The sequence below is a fragment of the Triturus cristatus genome, chromosome 3_1, assembly GCF_964204655.1.
Source record: "Triturus cristatus chromosome 3_1, aTriCri1.1, whole genome shotgun sequence".
Classification (NCBI taxonomy): domain Eukaryota; kingdom Metazoa; phylum Chordata; class Amphibia; order Caudata; family Salamandridae; genus Triturus; species Triturus cristatus.
Genome location: NC_140583.1, coordinates 1,155,637,531 through 1,155,663,676, shown reverse-complemented (window position 1 = coordinate 1,155,663,676; position 26,146 = coordinate 1,155,637,531). Strand labels below are relative to the sequence as shown.

Sequence of the window (26,146 nt, the reverse complement as noted above, 5' to 3'; positions counted from 1 at the left end):
CTTATAGTGTGCACTAGATTAGGTTTTCAGTTTTAAAATAAATATTTTAAAATGTACATTCCGTTTTCTAGTGATGCTTGAGAATGCTTTTCATTTATGAAAGAGAATTTGATGTTTCACTAAATGACCCTGTCAAGTCTCAAGAGAATGCACAATACCTGAAAAACATCTTACGTAAACAAACATTGCTCAGCGGGTTGTGTATGGTTTGCAGTTCAACTAGACGTCAGAGTTGTGTTGGCAGAGTGACTGAGACCTTAATGCCAGTGGTCAGAAATCTGAAACCTGGGACTTTAGAAGTCTCTAGAGAACATAACATTACTGCAACTTAGGAAACCTCAGTTTACAGATGAGGTGTCTTAATTGAATCAGAAGTAGCTTTATGTTAATTCATTTCCAAGAACTTACACTCATCATAATAGTGTGGAGCGGTAGAACACAGATCCTGTAAAAATATTTGTTAGATTTTCATGCCTGCTTCCGTTGATGCTGCTCTGTTAGCTTGTTCCGTTTTCATGGTGCATTGTCTCTTGAGAATCAAGTAGATACTTGTGAGCGAACTCTTGAATTCATAATAATATTTAGCTCTTATTATCTCTTTGGAATTCTCTTTTTAATAATAATTTTGCACAAGATACAACAGTTTTAAACTTTAACATGTTAAATGTCGCTAAGGTTACATTGTGTGCAAAGAAAGAATAGACGATACAAAAACCACGAACAATTAACATTTCAATCAAAAGTTCATGTCTGTTCAGCACTTTATTGCTCATGGTCTCATAGGCCGCACAAAACATGATGCTGTCTAATCTACAAAAATCTGCACCAAAGCTATATCTGGAACTAATACAAATTCTTACTCAACACCCCTCTCTGAAAAACAGAGCACTCTGGCTAGGTCCCGAATTGGCAATGCACCAAAAATAAGGAATGTCCATCTGTTCATTTCCAGAAATGTCACCTCTGTCTCTGGCTTTAGAAATAACAAACAAGTGTGCTCATTGGAAAACGCCTTAACCCATGAGCCTGAAGAAACTACTTGCATTTATCGTCCCTTACCATATTTCATCTTCCTTACAGCTGTGAACAGAGCATTGCCTTATAGTACTCCCTCACCCCACCCACTAGCAACTCTTGCCTTCCATTCCACTCACTACTCTCTCCTGCGTTGTACCATTCATTCCCTTTCCCCAACCCCTCCTATATGTATTACAAAATGTATTTGCAATCTTATGCATCTCAAATGAAATGGAAAACTTTGGACACCACTCTCTAATGACCGACCCACCTTCATCTGTCCTCTCCACTAATTAATCTAATGTACTGTATCTTGATGCCAATATCTTACTTTTTCTTTCTATGCAGTACAGAACAGTGTGGTCTAGCCTGCACGTTCTAGAGAAAGTTAAAAAAATAAATAAACATTCTTGCAAACTTTCATTTGAAATAGAATTACGCAATATATGTTAATAGATGTTTTATAGCACTCATAAACAACTTGTGGTTTCCCACTTCAGACACAAACAATCTAGGAATGTCTTTCTCTGCATGATGGTGCTTTATTGTTTGCCTGCATTCTATGCCATCCTCTGATAGAGGAAAGAGCGTAGCAGAGACCTATGCAGGTGAAGGCAGTGGGTGTTTGTCTCTTGCTGTGACGCGATCCAATACTTGTGGGGGTGGGCTATTAGGGCCCACTGCAGACTGCAATAGGGTATAAGGCTACAGAGATGCAATCGGAGAAATATTAAGAAACTTTCAACTGCTCGTTCAGATGTTTCTTAGCAGAGCTATATTAAACTATAGGTGCCCATAAGCCACATGGGAAATGTTTTGCACTGGCTGCTCTTTGGTGAAGTCAAGTTACAAACACGTACATAGTGCTCCAATCAAACTGGTGAGTCGATTTAGTACTGGGCAGGAAAGCACAGTTAAAGTATTTTCCCCAAGCAGCTTTTCTGTGATCTTTATATGTGTGATGAGAATCTGTTTTGATTATGTGTTCGCAGGTGTTTACTAAGATGCCCCTTTTGACTGAAGCTTTTCTCACATTCCGTACATTGGTACGGCCTTTCACCCAGGTGTATTCTTAGGTGTCTATTGAGCACTCCCTTCTGACTGAAACTTTTTTTACATGTACCACAGCAATAAGGTCTCTCTCCTGTATGTGTTCTCTTGTGTATGATGAGAGTACCTGCTGTGCTGAAGCTTTTCTTACATTCAGCACACTGGTACGGTCTGGCTGCCACGTGCGCTATCTTTGGTTGCATCAAATGATCCTTTTTACCGCCACTTTCCTCCCTTTCAAAGCAGGAGTATGGAGCCGAGTGCTGCTGCAGACCAGGCTGCAATGACAGAAGCGACGAAGGACTCTGTGCAGTCGTCCACTCATTAAATGTTTCTGATCTCACAACTGTTATACTTTCTGGATATAGGCTGAACACACTTTCGCTTGGACATGTGTTAGAATATTCTTGTTCCTGAGAAGTTCCCGACAACAGCTTGCTAGTATGTTTGGTTTCCTTCAGAGGGCCACAAAACACCTGGGCGTTTCCTTTTCCTAATGTCGTTTTGAATGATGTTTTTCCTGCGCATTTTCCCGACTTCTCCAGTGTGCTTCTTTTGTTAAAGGGTCCACCACCTGCTGAATGAACACAAGTGTCAAACGACAACTGATCCAAATGCAAGAAACAGATTAAAGTTATAGTTAAATAGTTGCAATAAATGTATTAGTTGAATAGCAAAAGGTTGAAAAGCGGTTTAGTTGTGATGCTGTCTAAGCCCAAGCAGGACCTCACTCTGATGGGAACGAAAACCCAAACAACATTTGGCACTCGAATTGAAACTACAACTGGTGCTGTTAACACCACACTTTTTACTACACATAAATCACCAGGTAAATCGGTTACATTTGAGCAGGGAAACACCACGGTTCCGAGTGTTACAGCTCGGGAGAAGGGAAACATTCAGATTGATGCCATTTTACCCCATTCCAAGGTGGGGAACTCTGAATGCATAGGTAAAAAACACCTAGAAAATAAGAGGTACTGGTATTTACTTGGTGCATTATTATCACTCTAAATGAAGAGCTGCAATAGGTGTGTAAATAATTCTGGTAATGTAGGGGGTAAAAGGGCCACGCACTGCTCCCTCCACATGTACAGGCCGAATCATGAAGGTCCAATGCATTTATTCATGGAGTGAAAGCATGAATTCCTTGGCAGAAACGATTCCGATTTTTCTAGACAGCAATTCACATTAAAACAAACCATATGTAAAAATGTTCATGACTCACAAAATTAGCAATTTTTAGACAAACTACAAATGATACAGATTTGCGACCAAGAAACAAAATCATTAGACATCAAGAGACATAAAACCACTCGCAATTTGCATTCTGCCCACATGAATCTACTGGTCATACCACCCCATAAACGGAAGAGACTAGGTGGCAGCAGGTTTGGTGTTGGCTTTCCCTATGGTATTAGATCATGTACAGACCTTTTTATATACAGGAGACTCCTTAAGACATGGGTCTTTGTTCAGGCATATGAATTGTCTCACCAGGGCTCATCTACTCCTATACTTAGTGCCAAGAAACCAATCGGTGTACATGCGCTCTAGAAGGAAAATGCTACTTACCCAGTATGCATCTGTTCTTGGCATGTAGAGCTGTAGATTCACATGCTATGCATAAGTATGCCATCTAGCGTTGGGCCTGGACGTTTGCACTTTTTTTTTCTTAGAAGAAGTCTTTCCCAGTCACGAGGTAGGTGACTCCTCCTTTCGATGATAGTGAGCACGGGCATCGACTCCATTGTTAGATTGTTTTTCCGCAGATGGGGAGAATGGAGTTAGTAAGAGTAGAATAGAGATGTCCATGTGTAAGTATCTAAGTAAGATAGTACTGGAACAGGTACAGGTAACCGGGGAGGTGGGTGGGCGCATTTGAATCTATAGCTCTACATGCCAAGAACAGATGCATACTGGGTAAGTAGCATTTTCCGTTCGAGGCATGTAAGCAGTAGATCACATGTTGTGCATAGACTATATAGCAGTATTGTCCCAAAGTGGTGGCTAACCTGTAGCTGTTGCAGTTGTTTGAAATTGTGTACGTAAAACTGCCTGGCCTACATTAGCTTGTTGTCTGGCTAACACATCTACACAATGGTGTTTTGTGAATGTGTGTGGTGTAGACCATGTTGCAGCTTTACGGATGTCCGCTATGGGAATATTTCCTAAGAAAGCAATAGAAGCACCCAGTTTGCGAGTGGAATGTGCTGTAGGGGGAATTAGTAAAATTATTTTTGCTTTTGCATAACATGTTTGAATACATTTAACTATCCACCGTGCAATACCCGATTTAGAAATGGGATTGCCTTTGTGTGGTGGTGCAAAAGCAACAAAAGTTATTTAGTGTTATGAAAAGGTTTTGTCCTTTCTATGTAATACAGCAATACTCTTAACATCTAAAGTGTGTAGAGCACGTTCTGCCACAGAATCTGGTTGAGAAAAGAACACAGGCAACTCAACAGATTGGTTGATGTGGAAGGCAGAAACTACTTTAGGTAAAAATTTAGGATTAGTGTGAAGAACCACTTTGTTGTGGTGTACTTGTAAAAATGGTTCTTCAATGGTTAATGCCTGAAGCTCACCCACTCTCCTGAGTGATGTGATAGCAATGAGGAAAGCAACTTTCCAAGTGAGAAATTGTAGTTCACATTTATGTAAAGGCTCGAAGGGTGGACCCATTATCCTAGTAAGGACAATATTAAGATTCCACACTGGGGCAGGTGGAAGTCTTGGAGGAATAACTATTTTGAGTCCTTCCATGAAGGCTTTAATAACAGGCACTCTGAAAAGGGATAGGTCTTGTCTGTTTTGAAGATAAGCGGCTATTGTAGCGAGATGTAAGCGTATAGATGTGTACGCTAAATTTGAACGTTGTAAATGTAGTAAATAACAAATGATATTTTGAATGGAAGCATCACATGGGTTGATATGGTTGGTATTACAATAAATAACAAACCACTTGCATTTTTCTGCATAGCAAGCTCTTGTAGTAGGTCTTCTGGCCTCTTTAATAATATTCATACAGTCTGGTGGAAGATTCAAATAACCAAACTCTATGATTTCAGGTGCCAGATCACAAGGTTGAGAGGTTTGGGATCTGGATGTCTTATCTCTGCGTGAGGAGTCTGGGTGTGAGATGTAGCTTTTGATGAGAAACTATTGAGAGCTCTAACAGGGTAGTGAACCAGGGCTGGCAAGCCCAAGTTGGAGCTACCAGGATTAGTGTGAGGGATGTTTGCCTGAGCTTTTGAACCACTAGTGGAATGAGTGGGAGAGGTGGAAAAGCGTAAGTAAATATCCCTGACCAGTTCATCCATTGAGCATTGCCTTTGGACAATGGGTGTGGATACCTGGAGGCAAGGTTTGGGCATTTTGCGTTTTGGTGTGTGGCGAACAGATCTATGTCTGGAAAACCCCAAATCTGAAAGAACGAGAAGAGAGCTTGAGGGTGAAGTTCCCACTCGTGAATCTGTTGTCTGTGTCTGCTGAGGAGATCTGCAATCTCCCCAACCATTGAGCGATGCATCTGCTGTTAGGACTGTCTGTGGAACTGGGTCGATGAAAGGCCGCCCTTTTGAAAGGTTCTGTGGATTCCACCACTGCAGAGAGCGATGAGTGCAGCCGTCTACCAACACTAGATCTGTCAATCGACCCTGAGACTGATTCCACTGGTGTGCTGAACATTCTTGAAGGGGACGCATTTGAAGTCTTGCATATGGAACTATCGTGATGCAAGATGACATCATTCCTAGTAGTTGCATGAATACCTGAGCTGGTAGTGAGTGAGTGAACCTGAATATTGTGAATTCTGACTGGATTGGGACAGGCTAGAGCTTTTTGTGTATCTACAGTGGCCCCCAAGTACGTTTGTGTATTGGAGAGTTGAAGATGGGACTTTGACAGATTTACTTTAAATCCACGGTTGTGTACTAGGTGTACTGTTGTTTGAGTGTGCTGTAGGCACTTTGTGAGAGAGCTGGATTTGATGAGCCAGTCATCTAGATATGGGAAGACGTGTACATGTTGTCTTCGCAGATGTACAGTGACTACTGTTAGGCATTTGGTGAATACTCTGGGAGCAGTGGTGACCCCGAATGGGAACACTTTGAATTGGTAATGTTTTACCGCTATTACAAACCTGAGGTATTTGCGATGAGCACGATGTATTGGAATATGGAAGTAGGCGTCCTTTAAGTCCAGAGTGGACATAAAGTCGCCTTGTTGTAACAGAGGAAGTACCTGTTGGAGAGTGACAATATGGAAGTGATTTGATTGAATGTATAGGTTTAATTCTGTGAGGTCTAATATAGGCCTGAGAGAACCGTCCTTTTTGGGAATTAGAAAATAAATACAGAGAGTATACCCCTGTCCCCTGATATTGTAGTGGGACTGGTTCTATAGCTCCTTTTTACAGAAGATTGGACCTCTTGTTTGAGTAGGTGGAGATGTTCTGGAGATAGCTTGTGTGTTTGTGGTGGAATGTTTGGAGGGTTGCTGGTAAGCTCCAGGCAGTAACCAGATTGGATAGTTTGTAAAACCCATTTGTCTGACGCGATTCAATTCCAGACTGGGAGAAATTGAGTGAGACGTACCCCGACACATGTTGAATGATCAGGAGGAAGGGGAAACAAGTCACTGCTTATTTGTGGCTGGGGAAGTACGGGTGTATTACCTCTCCCTCTTCCTTTGCCATTGTTTCCTCGAAATCCACCTTGAACATAACCTCTGGTAGAGGGCGATTGACTATTGCCTCTATATGAGGTAGAGGACCCATCAGTAGTCATGGAGTTTGAACCTCCCCTGTAAAAAGATCGGCAAAAGGAGCCACGGTCGGATGGTGTTTGTAACGCTCCCATAGATTTGGCTACCTCAGTGTCCTTCATTTTTTCTAATGAATTGTCCACTGCAGGACCAAATAAATGCTCCTTATTAAAAGGTGAATTTAAAATAGATGCTTGAACGTCCGGCTTAAAACCTGATACCCTAAGCCAAGCGTACCGTCTGAGAAGGATGCTGGTGTTAATAGCACGTGAAGCTGTATCTACTGCGTCTAGAGCACACCTTATTGAAGCATTGGAAATAAGCTTCCCTTCCTGGATGAGGTCATGAGCTCTGGATTTATGCTCATCGGGCAGATATTGCATCAGTTATTCTAGCTCATCATAATGAGCTCTGTCATACCTTGCTAAGAGTGCTTACGTATTAGCTATGCGCCAATGATTGGCTGCTTGCGCTACCACTCTTTTGCCTGAGGCATCAATTAACTTGGACTCTTTATTGGGAGGCGGAACGTTTCCTGTTGACTGAGAATTAGCTTGTTTACGAGCATTTGATACTACCAACGAACCTAGAGGAACCTAACCCATTTTAAAAATTGGGTCTGTAGGTGCCACTTTGTATTTCTTGTCCACTCAAGGTGTGATTACCCTAGCTCGCACTGGATCTTTGAATACCTCATCTGCATGTTTTAACATACCTTTGAGCATAGGTAGTGTATGTGTTGACTTTTGTGATGCACTTAGTGTCTCAAATAGGAAATCTTCCTCAAGAGGTTCCTTATGGAGTTGCACTCCATGATACTGTGCAGCTCTATTAAGCAACTCAGTAAACCCCACATAATCATCTGGAGGAGAAGGCCTAGATGGGTATAGGTCTGGATCGTTGTCATTATTAGGAGTGTTATAGTCGACCCAGGGGTCTGGAGTATCGTCTTGTGGCAATGTGTGTCCTCATCTAGATCCCCAACCCCCTCATCCTGCTGATCTGGAGATTGTGGCTGAGGCGAAGTTGTGGGAGTTATGAGAAGGTTAGGATCAATAGGTGGAGAAGGCGAGGAAGGTAAAAGGTGGAGAAGCAGTATTAGTCCCCATATTCTTTTTCTTTAAAGAGATATGGTAAGATTCCTCACATTCTGGCTTTCTTTTCCCTGGCAGCTTTGCATAAAGGTGTCCAGGGTTAGGGTTAATAACCAGCTCCTTTTGTTTGGGGTCAGTGTTAGTAGGAACTTCCAAACAAGTCTCCTTGGATGGAGAAGGAGCAGTTTTGTCCTATGGGGCCAGAATTTTCAGAGCCGAGGATTTCGGACCGCGAATTTGGGGTCCTATGATTCCGGAGCTGAAGTATGTTTCGGTGCCGAAGCCTTTAAAGGCTACATGGCTTATCTTTCGGTGCCAAAGTCTTGGGTTTGGTCCCTGAAGGTCAACTCGATCCTGAGCCGGAAGGCTTTGTAACTTGTTTTGGTGCCGGGCCCGAAGGCGGGGCGTTCGAAACCTTACCTCAGTGCCGACTTTGGCCCGAAGGCAGAGGAGGGACCAGAGCCTTTTCAACAGGTAGTTGTTGGGGCAGGGGTGTATCTTTACTCACTGTACGCTGACCGGATGTGATGTCTTCCTCGATGTCAGAGTCTTCCTTGGACACGTAAATTTGCTCTTCCTCCTCTGCCTCAGCTTCATGTGCTTCGAAGAGCTCTTGGTCGACATCTTCTCCGTAGATGTCTGGAACAGAGTCTTTGTAGTTCTTGTGTTGATGCATCTAGTGACGTTGAGCCAGACAGTCACGGAGTGTCATCTTCGATCGGAACTATCGGCAGGCTTCGCAGTTGTCTTCGTCGTGTTTGGGTGATAAACACAAATTGCACACGCCCTCCAGATCGGTTCGGGGGTACTTGGAGTGGCACCCGGGGCAGAATTGAAATGGAGCCCGTTCCATTGACTGCGAACTTGGTCAAGGCCAAGGGCCAAGGGCCTTGCATGAGTTTTTTTAAATGGAAACGAAACTCGATGGCAGGTATACGCGATCGAGAAACAATACCGTCGAGGGTAGTGGATTGCGCACCGAGGGGAAACCGAGAACTGTGTCGAACTGGAGCGCAGCAATTCACATCCGAACCCGATGGCGGAAAAAAACAATCTAACAATAGAGTCGATGCCCATGCGCACTATCTCCGAAAGGAGGAGTCACCTACCTCGTACTGGAAAAGACTTCTTCGAACAAAAACAAAGTGTAAACGTCAGGGCCCAACACTAGATGGCATACTTATGGACAGCATGTGATCTACAGCATACATGCCTTGAACATAATTTTCAGATAACATAAAATGCAGCGATTCGCTAAACATTTTTATTTTAGTTAACTGAAAGACTGAAACAAACGCACTCAACGAAATCACCGGAAATAAGGAAGATTATAAAAGGTACTTCAATTATCCCCACAGAGACATGAATATGTTATGTTAACAGAGCTAAAAGCTGATTCTGACAACACTAATGAAGTCACAAATAGGAATGTACAACAGTGTCTCAGACACTGTTTGCGATTACAAATGGAGTCACAAATTGCCTGCCTCATTACTATGCATGAGGCAGGTGCAATTTGCGACCCCATTGGGAATGGCTAGCACTCCCAGGGATGGTGGCCAGCTGGGGTCAGCAGACCACCATGTCTGTGACTGTTTTTGTAAATAAAGTAGGGGCTTTTTGCTGTATATTTTTGTAAATGCAGCACGTTTTTCTTAAAGGAAAACGTGATGGATTTAAAAAAGAAAAATTAAACGTTTGTTTAATTTTTTAAGAGTAGGCAATGGTCCATGAGGCCACTGCCAGCTCTTAAATATTTTCGCATCCATTCACAAAGCGGAAAGGGTCCCCTGGAGACCCCTTCCTGTCTGAGAGCAGCTTACCACCTACTTGAAGTAGGTGGTAAACTGCAAGTGTTTTGCGACCGCAATTGCGGTTGCAAAACAATGGTACGGACCATTGGGACTCGCTATTAGGATGGGACTCCTTTGGCACGCCCCTTCCTAATAGCGAGTCGCAAATCCTATTTTGCGAGTCAGTAATAGGTTACAGACTGGCAAAATAGGGTTTGTACATGGGCCTGTTTCCTGTTTGCGACTGCAAAAAATGGTCATACATCTGGCCCTTAGAACCGTTTAGATGTTTAGCTGTAAAAAAAAAAAAAGTTATTGCTAATCCAGCACAGAAAGGTAAAAACAAATTGACAAGGTTTCTTGGCTCTCTGAGATAAGCTCATCAAGCCTCAGCATAATCTGATGGGGGTTTGTCAAGCCTCAGGATAATCTGCGTATCATTAGCATAAGAAACTGCTCTGACTCCAAAATATTCATAATGTCCACAAGAGCCCTGATGTAGATGTTGATAATACAGGCAAAAGTGAGGCACCTTGAGGACCTCAATTGTGAAATGTGAATGATTTAGACCAATAGGAAGAAAGGCCCTGCCCCTCAATTGTCTTTACTGATTATGAGCGGGCTGCATCGCCGGCCATGGACACATCCAAGGCCCTGACTCCGGCTCCGTACACTTCACCTGGAAATGCAGGTGCTTGTGCTCCCTGAAGTGCTACTTGAGAGGGGTAGTCATAATGGCATGTTAGGTGTCCCTCACTGGTCTTAGATTCCAACTGGGGACATTCAGCTTTGTGGGTACTATAGGGGACGGGTGCTTGCGCAAGGGTGCTTCTATGGTTTAGGTTTCTGCAGGCACCCCCTTTACAAAGTTTAGGAGTTTTAGCTACAGTCTTATTTAGAGCAACAGATGCTTCTCAAGTATAAAGTGAGAGCAGAGTTGGGGGGCAGGCAAGAGTTATGTTTTTTTGATGTGTTATGACCTTCACATTTATGCCCAACCAATCACATGATCAAAAGCATATCATGACGCAAAATGTCAACGGTCTTCACAACGATAATAAAAGAGGTGCATTGATGTATTATGTGCCAAAAAGGCACGCCCAATGTCCTCCTCTCACAGGAGACGGACTTACAGGGGACACAGTGTGGCTTCAAAGGAAGACAGGGATACACCAAGGTGTTCCTATGCAGGCTTCACTAGGGGCTGCAAAGGGGTTACTATACTTCTACACAATCCTTCCCATTGGTGGTATCAAACCTCCACATTGTAGGGACATTTGTAATAATTACAGGTACAATGGAGGGCATGGTGTGGTCCATAACAAATGAGTAAAGCCCAACCCATGCCATACTGGCAGTACTCTTTCTGCACTAACTGAGCTGCTATTGGACCCACTAGCGGGCAAGACAGTGTTGGAAGGGGACTTCAATGCAGTTATGACCCCTTCTCGGACACTGATACCACATCCTTGGACCTGAAGTTCGGGACTCTGGCCTAATGGGCAGACTTGATGGGTATCTGTGATATGGGCCCATAGGTTGCACCCTATGGCCAGACAGTACACTAATCACTCCATACACCACCGCAGTCCCTCCAGATTAGACTACCTGTTTCTTACAGCTGCCGATTTAGGGGCGGTGACGGACACCCAGATACAACTTTGTTGGCTCTCCGACCCGGACATGATGATGAATGGCCGCCCGAGCTGGGATGTAGAGGCATATGGCGCTTGAATGCATGGTGGCTGAGGGAGGATCAGTTTGCAGACCACTTAAAGGAGGTCACAGAGGAATACTTCTGGCTTCATACCAAATCAGGCACAACCTTTAACAACTTCTGGCAGGCTTTTAAGGTGGTTGCTTTTGGCGAGGAAGAAAAGGGAGAGGGTATATGACATCCTATCTTTAGAAGAAGATATTGCTCAGCTGGAAAGCTAACTGTTATTTTCTTTCAACACTGATACACATGCTCTGCCTAAGCTAGCTCAAGCATTGCAGAGAACTAAATTACTTGACACGACTAAGCTAGTGTGAACTTTATCACAGCCGAAGTCTGGCAAACTCCTGCACTGGATAATTAATAGGGGCGCTGGCCTCCGAACCATTCCTTTAATGCAGGTAGAAGATGGTAGCAATTTCTCTGACTCTGGGCATTCACAGCCAAATTTGTCACTTATTTTCAGAACCTCTACAAGGCTAACCAACTTTCACACCTACAACTAGTACAACCCATAGGAGCGGACCTGCCTGTGAGATTGCTGGTACATTCAAACCAGTCAAACCCCCTATATCAGTTGAAGAGATACAGGATGCTAACATGCCTCCAGCAAAATGCAAGGCCCAAATGGTTTCCCTCCCGAATTCTTTTTAAAGTATTGCTCACTTATTGTGCTAACCAGCAAATGATGTTTGACGAGGATGTTGTCGTGTCTTTGCTCCCCTACAAACTCAGAGGTGCAACAATATCACTTTTTTTGAAACCCAGTAACCCAGCAAGCAAGTGTGTTTTTATCAATAAATCTATTTAATCAATATAGAGGCTAAAATCCTCCCAAAAATCCTCATCAACTGTTTGGCGAATGTCATACGTTTCTTGATAAATTATGACGAAAATGGTTTCATGCATGGCAGGAGCACCCAACAGTGTTTGTGGCGTCTACAGGTGGCTCTTGCAAGAGTAACTATACTGAAGGGGCCAGCTACTTTAGTCTTTGTAGAGTTTGAGAAGGCCTTAGAATAGGTCCACTGGCCCTTCATGTTCCAAATAGTCCAAAAAATGAACCTTGGCCACTGATTCCTCAAATGCATTACTACATTATATGAATACCCCTAGGCTCAGTTGCTAGCAAAAGGAATGTTATCTAACTGCTTTCCTATTAGGAGAGGTACACACCAGGGATGCCCTCTTTCCTCATTGCTATTCGCCCTGAGCCGTGAAGCCGCTGGCTGAGTGGATGAGCAGGGAAGCCCAAATAATAGTTTTCTCGTGGGACAAGAGATTTGAAGAAAGGGTGATGCTATACACTGATGATATGCTGTTCTACATATAGAAGCCGAAACAAATCCTTCCCAAGCTGATGCAGATACTTATAATCTCAGAGGACTTGTCAGATCTGTAGGAAAACTGGAACAGTTCGCCTCATGGAACATTGTGGTAGCAGCCCCCAAACTGCTTAACATACACCCAACTACAGTTGTCAGGGATGATTTCTCTTACATGAGCATCAAGATAACTAGGGGCCAGTAGAGTAGCTGGGACCAGAATGTCACATCCCTTCTAAAAAGCACTAAGAAGGTTTGGAGAGATGGGCCTGCCTTCTGATCTCAATAATGTGGAGGTCTGCCCTGTTCAAGTTCATATTCCTTCCTAGAGTCTTACATGTATTAAAAAATTACACCTAAATGATCCTAGATACCTTCTTTACTGAATTGCACGCTATGGTCACGGGGTTCTTATGGGCAGACAAGATACCTACAATCGCCTTCAAGTAGTGCACTCAAACCACAATATGATGGAAGGCTGAGCACCGCAGATGACCAATTTTATTACCTAGCTTTCCAAGTGCTCTCCATCAATGACTGGCTTTTTTATTGACCCTCAGGACTTTATCTGGCTAGAACTTAGAATACTTGACAATCCCGGGACACACTACTGTATGGTATAGGTTACCCACAAAGGTTGCTAAAGATCCTCAAGCTGTCCTTCATATTCTAGCACAAAGCCTTAATCGCATACAACTATTGGGTACTTCGAGTAAAGAGATTGCCCTCTGGTATGGGTCATGGCTTCTGCATGTGTCCAAACTTCTGGGCTACAGGGGCTGGAACCTGATTGAGATATTGAACTGTTATGTTTTCACATCTTACATCCTTTGAACAATTTGCTGACAAATTTCAACTGGACCACACACAGTATTTAGATGTTTTACTACTACATTATGCCCTTAATTCACAGAAGCTTACCTTGTACAAGGTATCAGAATTCAACACGCGGGAATCCAAATTATCTTAGCAAAAGCATTTCAAGAGTGTACAAGTCCCTAGTCACCAACTCTCACAACCCATCAGGTAAGATGAGTCACATTGCTTTTGACTATCGATGATGATAACTTGGAAGTAAAGGAAGAGTTTCTTACCCGTAATCCTAGTTCTCTTACTGGGGAATCCTTATCTAAGTAAAAAGCATCCCTCCCACCTCCCCAGACAAGAGTATAAAGCAGATGTTTCTATTCTATGCCCATGATCTCAGTTAGACCTGGCATCCTTAGTGTGGTCTTCCCCAAAATGTTCCCTTCTCCTGCTTTTTGAATTTGTTTTTGTTGGCATTAAGACTTGGTGCACTTTACCACTACTAAACACTGCTAAAGTGCTTGTGCTCACTCCCTGAAACAAGGTCAAATTGGCCTACACCTGATTGCCATATGTAATTTACTAGTAAAGCCCTATTATTCAATCAATCAATCAGTACTTGTTATGATCAACTACTCACCCGTGAGGGTCTCAAGGCACTGGGGACGCTGGGGCTGCAGGTCCCCCCTGGGCGTTGCGGTTCAGTCGGATAGCCGGTCTGGTGATCCTTTCCGAATTGGGTCAGCAACAGGGATAGCCTGAGGTGGAGAGGAAGGTGTTCCAGGTTTCGGCGATGAGTTAGGAAAAGGATCTTTCTCCGGTCCTGGTCTTTTGGGTCCGAGTGCCAGTGGCAAGGGCCAGTTGGGCGGAACGCTCTGGTGGGTATGTGAAATGAGAGGCGGTGGTTCAGGTATGCTGGTCTGGCGTCGAGGAGGGTTTTGTAGGGGACTCTTTTGTTGACTGGGAGCCAGTGGAGTTCTCGTAGGTGTTCGTAGATGTGGCGGAGGGCGGGGGATGTTGAGGACCAGTCTGGCTGCGACGTTTTGAACATTCTGTAGTTTCCTGAGGAGTTTCTGAGGGACGCCCAAGTAGAGTGAGATGCCGCAGTAAAGTCTGCTGCTGATGAGTATTTAGTCGACCGTCTTTCTGGCCTCAGTGGGGATCCATCTGAAGGTCTTTAGAAGCAGGCAAAAAGTGTGTAAGCAAGATAAGGAGATGCGTTGATTTGGAGTTTCATGGAAGGCGAAGAGTCCAGTATGATGCTGAGGTTTCGTGCGTGGTACGTGGGGGGGCTCTTAACGCAGCGGGCCACCAGGAGTCTTCTCAAGCGGAGGTGTTGGGCCCCAGGATGAGGACTTCAGTTTGGTCAGAGTTGAGCTTGAGGAAGCTGTCTCTCATACAGGTGGCAGCTGTCTCTCATACAAGTGACAAGGGCCTTCACCCCTTCGTGGATGTTATTTCTGGCAATTGTGGGCTCATTGGTGAGGGAGAGGATCAGCCGGGTGTCGTCAGAGTAGGAGACAAAAGTTGAGTCTGTGGTTCCTGACTACGGCAGCGAGCGGGCCATGTAGACGTTGAAGGGGTGGGGCTCAGGGAAGAGCGGTGGTAGTCTGACTCTCGGTGTTCTACCGGTGAGGAAGGAACGGATCCAGTATAGGGCTTTGTTGCAGATGCCGGCATTGTGGAGTCTCGTAATTAGGGTGTGGTGGGAGACTGTCGAAGACGGCTGAGAGGTAGAAGAGGATGAGGTCTCCTATTTCTCCCCAGTCGAGGTGGGGACAATGTCAACAGTGAGAGTGAAGAGGGTGGTCTCTGAACTGTGGTTGCTTCTGAAGTCGGGTTGAGAGGAGTCCAGGATGTAGTGGGCTTCAATGAACTTGAGGCGTTGAGGGCCTGCTCGATGACCTTAGCTGGGAAGGGGAGCAGGGAGATAGGTCTGAAATTCTTGAGGTCTGTGTGGTCTGCGGACAATTTCTCCAGTAGTGGGTTGATCTCGACATGTTTACAGTTGTCAGGGAAGGTGGCGGTCTTGATGGAGCAGTTAATTGTATGGCGTAGTTTGGGGGGCAATGGGGATACTGCATGTATCCAGGTACTGTAAATGCTAGTATAATCAAATTTCTCTGTAAATTTTTAAATTGTGATGCTTTTATGATAATTTTTATCGAAATAAAGCCTTTTTGACTTGACTTGACTAGTAGGGCCACAGCACTCATTATGCCAACACCTAAAGTAGCACTTTCAAACATGTTTCTGGCTTGCTATTGCAGCATGTAGTGCAGTTTTAAACTGCCAATTCCATACGGCAAAAAAACCTTTAGCCATAACTAAATCTTCCTTTTTAATACATTTAAGTCAGTTCTAAGGTAGGCCCCAAACAGCCCATATGGCAGGGAAAATTGTAATTAAATACTAGGACATGTGTTTTTAAATTTCACAAGTCCTGGTAGTGAAAAACTCCTACATTTGTTTTTCACACTATTTAAGGCCCATCTGTACTGCTCGATTTTCCCGGCTCTCTTGTGATTAAGGGGACTAATGTGACTTCAGTCTCTTTCCATCCAAGTCTAAGGGTTAGAGTAGTGTATAGAGCCTATTTATTAGGCACTTCGACATGATCCTGTGTTCTTCCCCATAGATTAGGGTTTGCACATATATCCTAGAGGATAGATCCGTTAAGTATTAGGGGTAATCTGTTCTATAGTGAGGGTATTTCATGGAGTCGTGCTGAATCCAGGCCTGGTAGGCCTTAAACGGGAGAGACTCCATCTTTCTTTCCTCTCCGGCAGCTTGGAAAGTTTCTAGGTCGAGGGTGATGTTTTAGTTATGAGGTGTTATTCGCTTGGAGAGAACCGGTTCAGGCCGGCCCTTATCGAAGGATTGTATTTTTCTTCATGCCGAAGACACTACATCAGGCCGGCCGGCTGGGAACGTGTCCTTGGTACGGGGAGGTACAAGAATTTGGTGGGCGGCAGGTTACGGGCTGGAATTTTCCATGGGAAAATGCACCTCTATATTAGTGAAAGTCTGAGGCAGATACTGGCACTTGCTTTTTAGTTCGTAGGCGGCACCTGGCCGTTAAGCAGTAAAGCTACTACTTATTCCAGGGAAGACAGATGACAAACTCTAAGGTGGAGAAAAACCGAGAGATAGATATTCTTCTAACAGAATAGCCAAAGAAAAGAGAGTAGCCGATGAGGAAGAGGTCCCAGTGACTCGGAGAGGGAGAAGGGAGTAGATCCGTGACTGCGGAGGTGTGACTTCCAGGCGAAGCCGAGGCACAGACGAGAAGGGGACCTAGATGACCATTGAGTGCAGGCTACATACGACCAAGGTGATGTCAACCCCTTTATTATTAGAGTGTACAACTTAATCTATCACTTTTCTTTGCAGGTCATATGTAATATGTATTATGTTCTGTGAGCGTGTATGTAGTGACTAAATAAAGTATCCAGTTTGTAGTGAATCAACATGTGCTGCGTGTTCTTGTATAAGAGGGTAGCCTATTCTTCTAGTCAGCTGTGACTTGATATGAACAGATGTTAATCCTGATCAGGTAAGGGGTAGCTGAATAAGGGAGAAAGGAGCCCCTCGAACTGGGGAAACAGGTTGTGCTCAACTAGCAGTCTTTGTGTGATCTGATACATAGTAACACTGGTTCCCTTGTTGTATGTCGTGGTAATTATAGGATGAACTTGTGCTAAGGCTGCCGTCTGGGCAGGAAGTCCTGGGTCCGTTTGGGACCGCGAGGCTGAGGCTGCCGTCTGGGTAGGAAGTCCTGGGTCCGTTTGGGACCGCGAGGCTTAGGCTGCCGTCTGGATAGGAAGTCCTGGGTCCGTTTGGGACCGCGAGGCTGAGGCTGCCGTCTGGGCAGGAAGTCCTGGGTCCGTTTGGGACCGCGAGGCTAAGGCTGCCATCTGGGTAGGAAGTCCTGGGTCCGTTTGGGACCGCGAGGCTGAGGCTGCCGTCTGGGCAGGAAGTCCTGGGTCCGTTTGGGACCGCGAGGCTGAGGCTGCCGTCTGGGCAGGAAGTCCTGGGTCCATTTGGGACCGCGAGGCCGCCACTTGTATTCTAAGAGGTCTTGATATATATATATATATATATATATATATAGTAGGAATTCCCTGTCCTTAGGTGGTATATATATATGTGGTTTCTTAGGTGTGGATAGGCCCTAGGGAGGGGGTAAAGTTCTGGCTGGGTTAGAGAGGCTCTGTTGAGCGGGTTCTATCTGATCCGAAAACCCAGAGCAGAACATTTGGCGTCACGAACCGTTTACGAAACCTGTGTGCGTTGTGGTTGTCTTGTGTTTGCTTTCGGCGCGTGCGTGGTTTTGTTTGCATTTTATTTTTGTATACTTGTGTATATAGTTTTTATTTTTCTTCTTTCTTTTTTTTCTTCTTTTTCTTTTCCACGATGTTTTCTAGAAGATCTAAATCTACTTTTAAGTTGCCCGTTGATATTCCCGGATGGGATTCAACGCCTTATGAAGCCTTGGCCCGTGAGTGGGCTGATTCTACTGGTTTGAGTGAGAATTGGAATTCTTCTTTGGAGCTGGCGGAGCCGGCTAATGTGATTACTTGTTTGCAGAAGGCACCCGTATCGAAGGGTGAAGAGATTCCTATTTTGGGGCGCAGAGGTTGGATTGTTCTGTCTGCGTATCGGATTCTACATGAGAGATTGTTGAAATTACAGATATCTCTTAAAGATGTGGAAGCGCACTTTGTTGAGGTTCAGAATTCTCATACTTTGTTGCGGTGTCAAAATAAGTTGCTTGCTGATAAGCTGGAGACTTACCAAACTATTGCCGAAAGGGCGGCTGTGCGAATTGCTCGTTATAAATACAAGAATCGGCGTGGTCGGGTTTCGACGCGAAAGGTGCGTCTGGTCGTGGCGAAAGCCGGACTGGATTGGAATCCTGATGAATGGGATGGTAATATCTGGAATTCGAGTGATTCTTGTTCCTCGGGTGAGGAGTCTGCCAAGCGCGAGTCTTCTCGTTCCCGTCATGATTGTAAGTCTGCTTCTCGCACCTCTGATGGTGCACCCCGTGATTACGCTCGTTCTTCGGGTGGGATCGATACCTCTTACACTGATTATCCCTCTACGAGTACTGATCGGGCTCCTTGTGATGCTCGTCCCGCGGTCTCTGCGCATCCAGTTTTTCGTCGGAAGTTGCAGCAGTCTCCCGCTGCTCCGCAGAGTATTTCTTTGGACTCTTTAGAGGACTTTACTCAACAGGAAATTAGTGACATTTTGCAGCGATTTCGGCAGCGAGCTGGTGAGACCTTGCTCACATGGATGGTGCGCCTTTATGAACTGGGCGCTGCTGGCATTATGTTAGATATTGGCGATTGTTTGAAGTTTTGTTCCTTGAGTTCGGATTCTACTGTACAGGATCATTTTCGTAACTATAATGGTGGTGGTCAAATTTCTTTACTTCAATTGGCGACTGAGGGTTGTAATCAAAAGTATCCTACTGAGTCTGATTGGCCTGTGAATGACAAACCGTGGTATACTTTGCGCGACGCTGCACAACGTCTCAAAGAGGAGGTGATGAAAACGGCAATTTTTTTGGGTACTGCTGACAGGTTGCTTGATGGTTTGTTGACATCTTCTGTGCGGAATCACATTATTCGGTCTTCCCCTGTTGCCTATAAGCAGGTCATGATGACTTTATTGATTAATCAGACTGGTAATGTGTTATCTACGGTACTGGAGTCGGTACGCCAACTCGGTGAGTTGGGTGAGTGGTTTAAACCTGAACGTCAGTCCCGGCCTGACACCCGTACTCCTGGTGAAAATAAACTTACTAGGCGTGATATCTTTTCTGGTCTTCTAACTGATGGTGTGCGTAGGGAGGACATTGACGGTGAGACTACCGCTCGTTTGTGGGAGTTGTTTCGCAAACGTGGTTTGGATCGGAAGGAGGGTGCCCGGCGTGTTCGGACCACTGAGTGTGATCGTGGTGGTTCTGACGGTAGCGGTGATGACGACCGCCGTGGGCGCTCTGTTCGTCGTGATGATCGACGTTATGTACGTGATGTGTCCCCCCGTCGAGAGAGAGACAGGGAGAGAGAGGGGGAAAGAGAAAGGGGGAGAAATGATTATGTTAACAGCAGACGTAGAGATGATAGGGATCAATCCCCTGACTTGAGGAGGAGAGAGGATCGTCACAGTTTGGTCGATCGTAACCCGCAGTACAATGCTGAAGACTCGAGTCCGTTCCGTACGGGGAATGGATATGAACAGGAGGTACCGATACCTAAGAAACGTGAGAGCCTTTATCCTGATTTGTCCTGGTACACAGAATGCAGTAAGAATGACTAGGAAATAGGTCAAGCTCCGGTACACAGATGGGCTCACAGAGATAATAGACCCTATGTAGATATTGATATTTATTGGAGACATCGTAATATCCAAAGGGCCCGAGCATTGGTAGATACAGGAGTGGAGGCCACTCTTATTCATGGAAAATCAAAGAAGTTTACAGGTCAGCCTTTTACTATTACCGGATTAGGTGGAAAAGAAACCCCTGCAGTTCAAACTTTGCTTGAAATGAGAATAGGTAGAATCCCTAGAAAAGAATATTCTGTACTAGTGGTGCCACTCTTAGAATTCATAATTGGAATTGATATCTTGAAAGGAATGACGTTGCATCTAGATGATGGGTGTTACCAATTTGGAACCACGCATTATATATCGTCCAGACCTATACGGGTTGGTCGTTTAAGAATGCCTCCCATACAAGTTCCCCAGGCGACAAAAGTGGTTTGTCAGAAGCAGTATCGTATTCCAGGTGGCCATGAGGAGATTAGTACCACTATTCAGGAGTTGGTGGATGCAGGTGTTATAACCCCGGTTACTTCTGCTTGGAATAATCCTGTTTGGCCTGTACGTAAGAGTGATAATTCTTGGCGCATGACTGTTGATTATCGAGAATTGAACAAACACACGCCCTCTTTGACTGTTGCAGTGCCGGATGTTATTACCCTAATTGAAAGAATCCAAAAGCATCCAGGTACATGGTATGCGTCCATTGATATTGCTAATGCTTTCTTCTCTATTCCAATTGCCCCTGAGTGTCAGGAACAGTTCAGTTTTACGTGGAACGGGCGTCAGATGACGTTTAGGAGTCTTCCTCAGGGCTATGTGCATAGTCCTACAATATGTCACCGGCTGGTGGCAGAGCATTTGGCTGAGGTACCGGTTCATTCCCAAATTCAGATATGTCATTATATTGATGATGTTTTGATCCAAGGCGATACACAGGAGGAAGTTCAGACCCAATTGGACAGGATCATTGAGTGCCTGCGTGGGAAAGGTTGGGAAATCAACCCAGATAAATTGCAAGGTCCGTCCCAGTCTGTAAAATTTTTGGGTATTAATTGGCATGAAGGGCACCGTGAAGTGATCCCTCAGGTTAAACAGAAGATTCTTGATTTTGCAGTTCCGAGGAATAGGAAAGAAGCCCAGAGCTTCATTGGCCTGTTTGGTTTTTGGCGCCAGCATATTCCTCATTTGAGTCAAATATTGGCCCCCTTGTACCGGGTCACGCGTAAAAAGAATGCATTTGAATGGGATAAACCACAGCAAGATGCGTTTAGTCTGACAAAAGAAGCAATTCAACATGCTCTGGATTTATGGCCTGTACGTGATGGTGATGTGGATTTGAATGTGTCTGTACAGGGCCCTTATGCAAATTGGAGTTTGTGGCAGAAACAAGGCAGGAGTAGAGTACCGTTAGGTTTTTGGACCAAAAAGTTACCTGATGCTGGTGAGCGTTATACACCCTTTGAGAAACAGTTACTTGCTTGTTATTGGGCTCTGGTGGATACCGAGCAATTGACTTTGGGACATGATATAGTTTTGCGCCCTGAAATTCCCATCATGCAGTGGGTTCTGAGTTCGCCGAAAACTCACCGAATTGGACATGCTCAAGAGGCGAGTGTGATTAAATGGAAATGGTATATACAAGATAGGGCACGTGTGGGCCCGAAAGGAGTTGCTTCTTTACATGAGCAGGTGGCGCAAGCGCCGTCGACTGAGACTGAGAGTGAATGTTCCGTACCTTTAGCACAGGAGTCTCCTGTCAAGTGGGGTAAGCCTTTTGATGGTTTGTCCGCAGCGGACAGAAACCATGTTTGGTTCACGGATGGTTCAGCGAGGTTTATAGGGACGACACGGCACTGGAAGGCGGTGTCCTATAATCCGGTCACACAGAAATTGTTGAGCACAACTGGTGAAGGTAAAAGCAGCCAATTTGCCGAGCTGTACGCTGTTTATCAAGTTTTGAAACAAGAGTTACCTGGTACATGTCATATTTTCACTGATTCTTGGTCTACTGCCAATGGACTGGCTGTTTGGTTGCCGACTTGGCATTCCCATAATTGGAAGTTACATTCCAAGGAATTGTGGGGAAAAGAGTTATGGCAAGAGATTTGGGAGATGCTCCCACAGAGTACTGTTACAATCTTCCATGTGGATGCTCACACCCTGATAGATTCTCTTGACAAATTTTTTCATAACATTGCAGATGAGAAATCTAAAATTGCTGAGGCAGTGGTGGACAGGCAAGATTCTGACATTGCGGGATTGGCGAAATGGGCACACCAGAAGGCAGGACATTTTGGAGAGAAGGCCACTAGCAGGTGGGCTGCTGATCGAGGAATTTATATTCCCCTAGATTTAATTAAAAATGTTATCTTACACTGTCCCGTTTGTCAACATATCAGACAGCGTAAAGTGCCCCAAATTGTTAAAGGTCATTTACATCGCGGAAAACTGCCCGCTCAAATTTGGCAGATTGATTACATTGGTCCACTTCCTATGAGTAGGAATTGTCAATATGTTTGCACTATTGTTGATACATACAGTGGCCTGCTGGTGGCCCTTCCCTGTAAGCAAGCTACCCAATTGAATACCATTAAAACATTAGAATTGATTATGATGTATTATGGTGTGCCATTCCAAATTCAATCTGATAATGCATCCCATTTTCGTGGAAGATTGGTACAGGAATTCTGTGCGGAAAACAATATTGAATGGATATTCCATATACCCTACTATCCACAGGCCTCGGGCCTGGTGGAGAGATTGAATGGCCTGCTAAAGGACCAGCTGCGTAAGTTAACAAATGACAAGTATAAGAATTGGCGAGACGTTTTGCCTCAAGCGTTATTGATTTTGAATAACCGTCCTTTCCTAAATGCTGAATCCCCACTTATGCGTTTGTTTCCTCCGAATGTTGATGCTAAGCTCAATGAAATAAGAGAGACTGTGATGTACTGGGAAATTACTCCTGGAGCTTTGGCTCCATGTAGAGCGACTCCAGGGTCGGCAGGTTTAGACTTGCATGCCATGGATGACACCGTTTTAAAAAGTAAGGATCGGGTCATCATTGCTACCGGTGTTGGTATTCATATACCACCTGGGAATTTCGGATTAATCGCCCCTAGATCGGGGCTGGCTGTAAAAGGCATTCAGGTGCTTGGAGGAATAATTGACAGTGATTATCAGGGAGAGATTAAGGTGCTCCTGCTGAATAGCAGTGAGGTTGACTTACTGATACACCGCACTGACCGAGTGGCTCAATTACTCATTATGCCTGTTTTCAGTGGTACATTAATGAAAGGCACTGCCCCAACTTTGCTAACTGTACGAGGCCAGAAAGGTTTTGGCTCTACGGATAACCCTGGGGCTAGGGTTTGGGTGCAGTCGCCTAAAAATCCCCCTGAACAAGCAGAGGTTATTGCCACTGGTCAGGACAATACCATTTTGGTTATGAGACCAGGGAAAGATAGCTGGGAGGCGGTCCCGGCTGACAAATGTTATTTACGAGAATGATTAATGCCTGTATTTGATTCTCTTTCAGATCATTCTTTGGACTGTTGCTGCAGGATGTGTCGGTACTGGACTCCTTTTGGGATGGTACGACGAGAAAGGAGGGATCCCGTCAACCCGGGATGAACTGAGAACCCGAGTGTTGCGTTCCTTCGCTGCGTGGGATTCATCATCGAACTTTTGGACATCATTGGCCAAGAGGGTGACTGATGCCCCTCACTTCTGTTTGACACCGATGAGATCTGTACATGATATTCTGGCGACCTGTCTGGTTGCTGTCCCTGCCTCGTTGGAAACCCTAATTCACATTTTTAATGTTTCAAAGGCTCGTCCCAATGTTCTCCTGGGTGATTTTGCTACCCATGTATATTGCCCTTTATGTACTGAACTGCCGAACGAGCCACCCCCCATCCAGTCCCAAATAGTTACCTATAATATCACACAAGGTGATTTATGCTTCTTTCTTACGTGTAATCCTAGTGCGATCTCTGAATGTCTACGCCTCAAACTAAAAGGCGCCACTTCATTTACCGCTCATGAACGGACTTTGTGCTTTCAAAGGACACCGACCACATGTGTTTCAGTTCAGAACAATATGACTTGCAATAGTTTGGTAGTTACCCCCAGTCATTATCGCACGATGTTACTACCTGCCGGATGGCTTTTCTCATGTGGTAATACTTCCTGGCCATATGTCCCTGCAAACATTTCCGGAGGCCCTTGTGCTATTACGAGACTCAGTTTGTTAATGTTTTCATCACATCCGAATGCCAACTCTCGTGTGATTCGAGATACTGTGATGTTACAGGAGGATTGTGACTCATCTTTGCATTTATATTCCAAGTCTGAATACCTTAGCCTAGCTATTTCAATTATTGGTGTTCCTGCTCTGGCAGTTTATAATGCCAAATCCATTGGGAAAATGGCCTGTTGGATGGTGAAATCCATTAATCATACTTCTACAGTCCTGTCCGACATGTTACTAGATGCCCAGGGTGAACGTAGGGCCATTTTGCAAAACAGAGCGGCCATTGATTATCTTTTGCTTAAACATGGACATGATTGCTCCGATTTTGAAGGTCTCTGTTGTTTTAACTTGTCCGATCATACACAATCCATTCATGCACACATTGACAAGTTGCGTGATTTAACGGAAGAAGTTAGAAAACACGTTGACCAGGGCTGGTTTGACTGGCTCTTTAATTGGTTGCCTGACGTACACATGCTACGTCAAACATTAGGTGGTATTCTGATTGCTGTTGCTGTTTTGATTTCTATCTGTTGCTTTATTCAGTGTATTCCTTCACTGCTTCAATTCTGTACACTCGGTACTAGACATAGATCAGTTAGCTTTGTTTCATATTATTCTTCCACAGATGTTAGCTCCATTTAATGAATGTATAATAGACTGAAGTCAAGGGTGAAATGTACTGCTCGATTTTCCCGGCTCTCTTGTGATTAAGGGGACTAATGTGACTTCAGTCTCTTTCCATCCAAGTCTAAGGGTTAGAGTAGTGTATAGAGCCTATTTATTAGGCACTTCGACATGATCCTGTGTTCTTCCCCATAGATTAGGGTTTGCACATATATCCTAGAGGATAGATCCGTTAAGTATTAGGGGTAATCTGTTCTATAGTGAGGGTATTTCATGGAGTCGTGCTGAATCCAGGCCTGGTAGGCCTTAAATGGGAGAGACTCCATCTTTCTTTCCTCTCCGGCAGCTTGGAAAGTTTCTAGGTCGAGGGTGATGTTTTAGTTATGAGGTGTTATTCGCTTGGAGAGAACCGGTTCAGGCCGGCCCTTATCGAAGGATTGTATTTTTCTTCATGCCGAAGACACTACATCAGGCCGGCCGGCTGGGAACGTGTCCTTGGTACGGGGAGGTACAAGAATTTGGTGGGCGGCAGGTTACGGGCTGGAATTTTCCATGGGAAAATGCACCTCTATATTAGTGAAAGTCTGAGGCAGATACTGGCACTTGCTTTTTAGTTCGTAGGCGGCACCTGGCCGTTAAGCAGTAAAGCTACTACTTATTCCAGGGAAGACAGATGACAAACTCGAAGGTGGAGAAAAACCGAGAGATAGATATTCTTCTAACAGAATAGCCAAAGAAAAGAGAGTAGCCGATGAGGAAGAGGTCCCAGTGACTCGGAGAGGGAGAAGGGAGTAGATCCGTGACTGCGGAGGTGTGACTTCCAGGCGAAGCCGAGGCACAGACGAGAAGGGGACCTAGATGACCATTGAGTGCAGGCTACATACGACCAAGGTGATGTCAACCCCTTTATTATTAGAGTGTACAACTTAATCTATCACTTTTCTTTGCAGGTCATATGTAATATGTATTATGTTCTGTGAGCGTGTATGTAGTGACTAAATAAAGTATCCAGTTTGTAGTGAATCAACATGTGCTGCGTGTTCTTGTATAAGAGGGTAGCCTATTCTTCTAGTCAGCTGTAACTTGATATGAACAGATGTTAATCCTGATCAGGTAAGTGGTAGCTGAATAAGGGAGAAAGGAGCCCCTCGAACTGGGGAAACAGGTTGTGCTCAACTAGCAGTCTTTGTGTGATCTGATACATAGTAACACTGGTTCCCTTGTTGTATGTCGTGGTAATTATAGGATGAACTTGTGCTAAGGCTGCCGTCTGGGCAGGAAGTCCTGGGTCCGTTTGGGACCGCGAGGCTGCCGTCTGGGTAGGAAGTCCTGGGTCCGTTTGGGACCGCGAGGTTTAG

General features: G+C 44.7%; 1 protein-coding gene across 6 annotated transcripts in view; it reads right to left on the bottom strand.

The window, feature by feature from the left end:
• Positions 1-591: 591 nt before the first annotated feature.
• LOC146861665 (uncharacterized) overlaps positions 592-26,146 on the bottom strand; it is a 313,510-nt gene continuing 287,955 nt past the window's right edge. For 4 of the 6 annotated variants that reach the window (XM_085646016.1, XM_085646018.1, XM_085646020.1 and 1 more), the window contains one exon: positions 592-2,644. In XM_085646016.1, the coding sequence (XP_085502142.1) occupies positions 1,968-2,644 (677 nt within the window). In that variant the 3' untranslated portion in view covers positions 592-1,967. The remainder of the gene's footprint in view (positions 2,645-26,146) is intronic. The other 2 variants (XM_085646017.1, XM_085646019.1) reach the window with 1 other exon arrangement.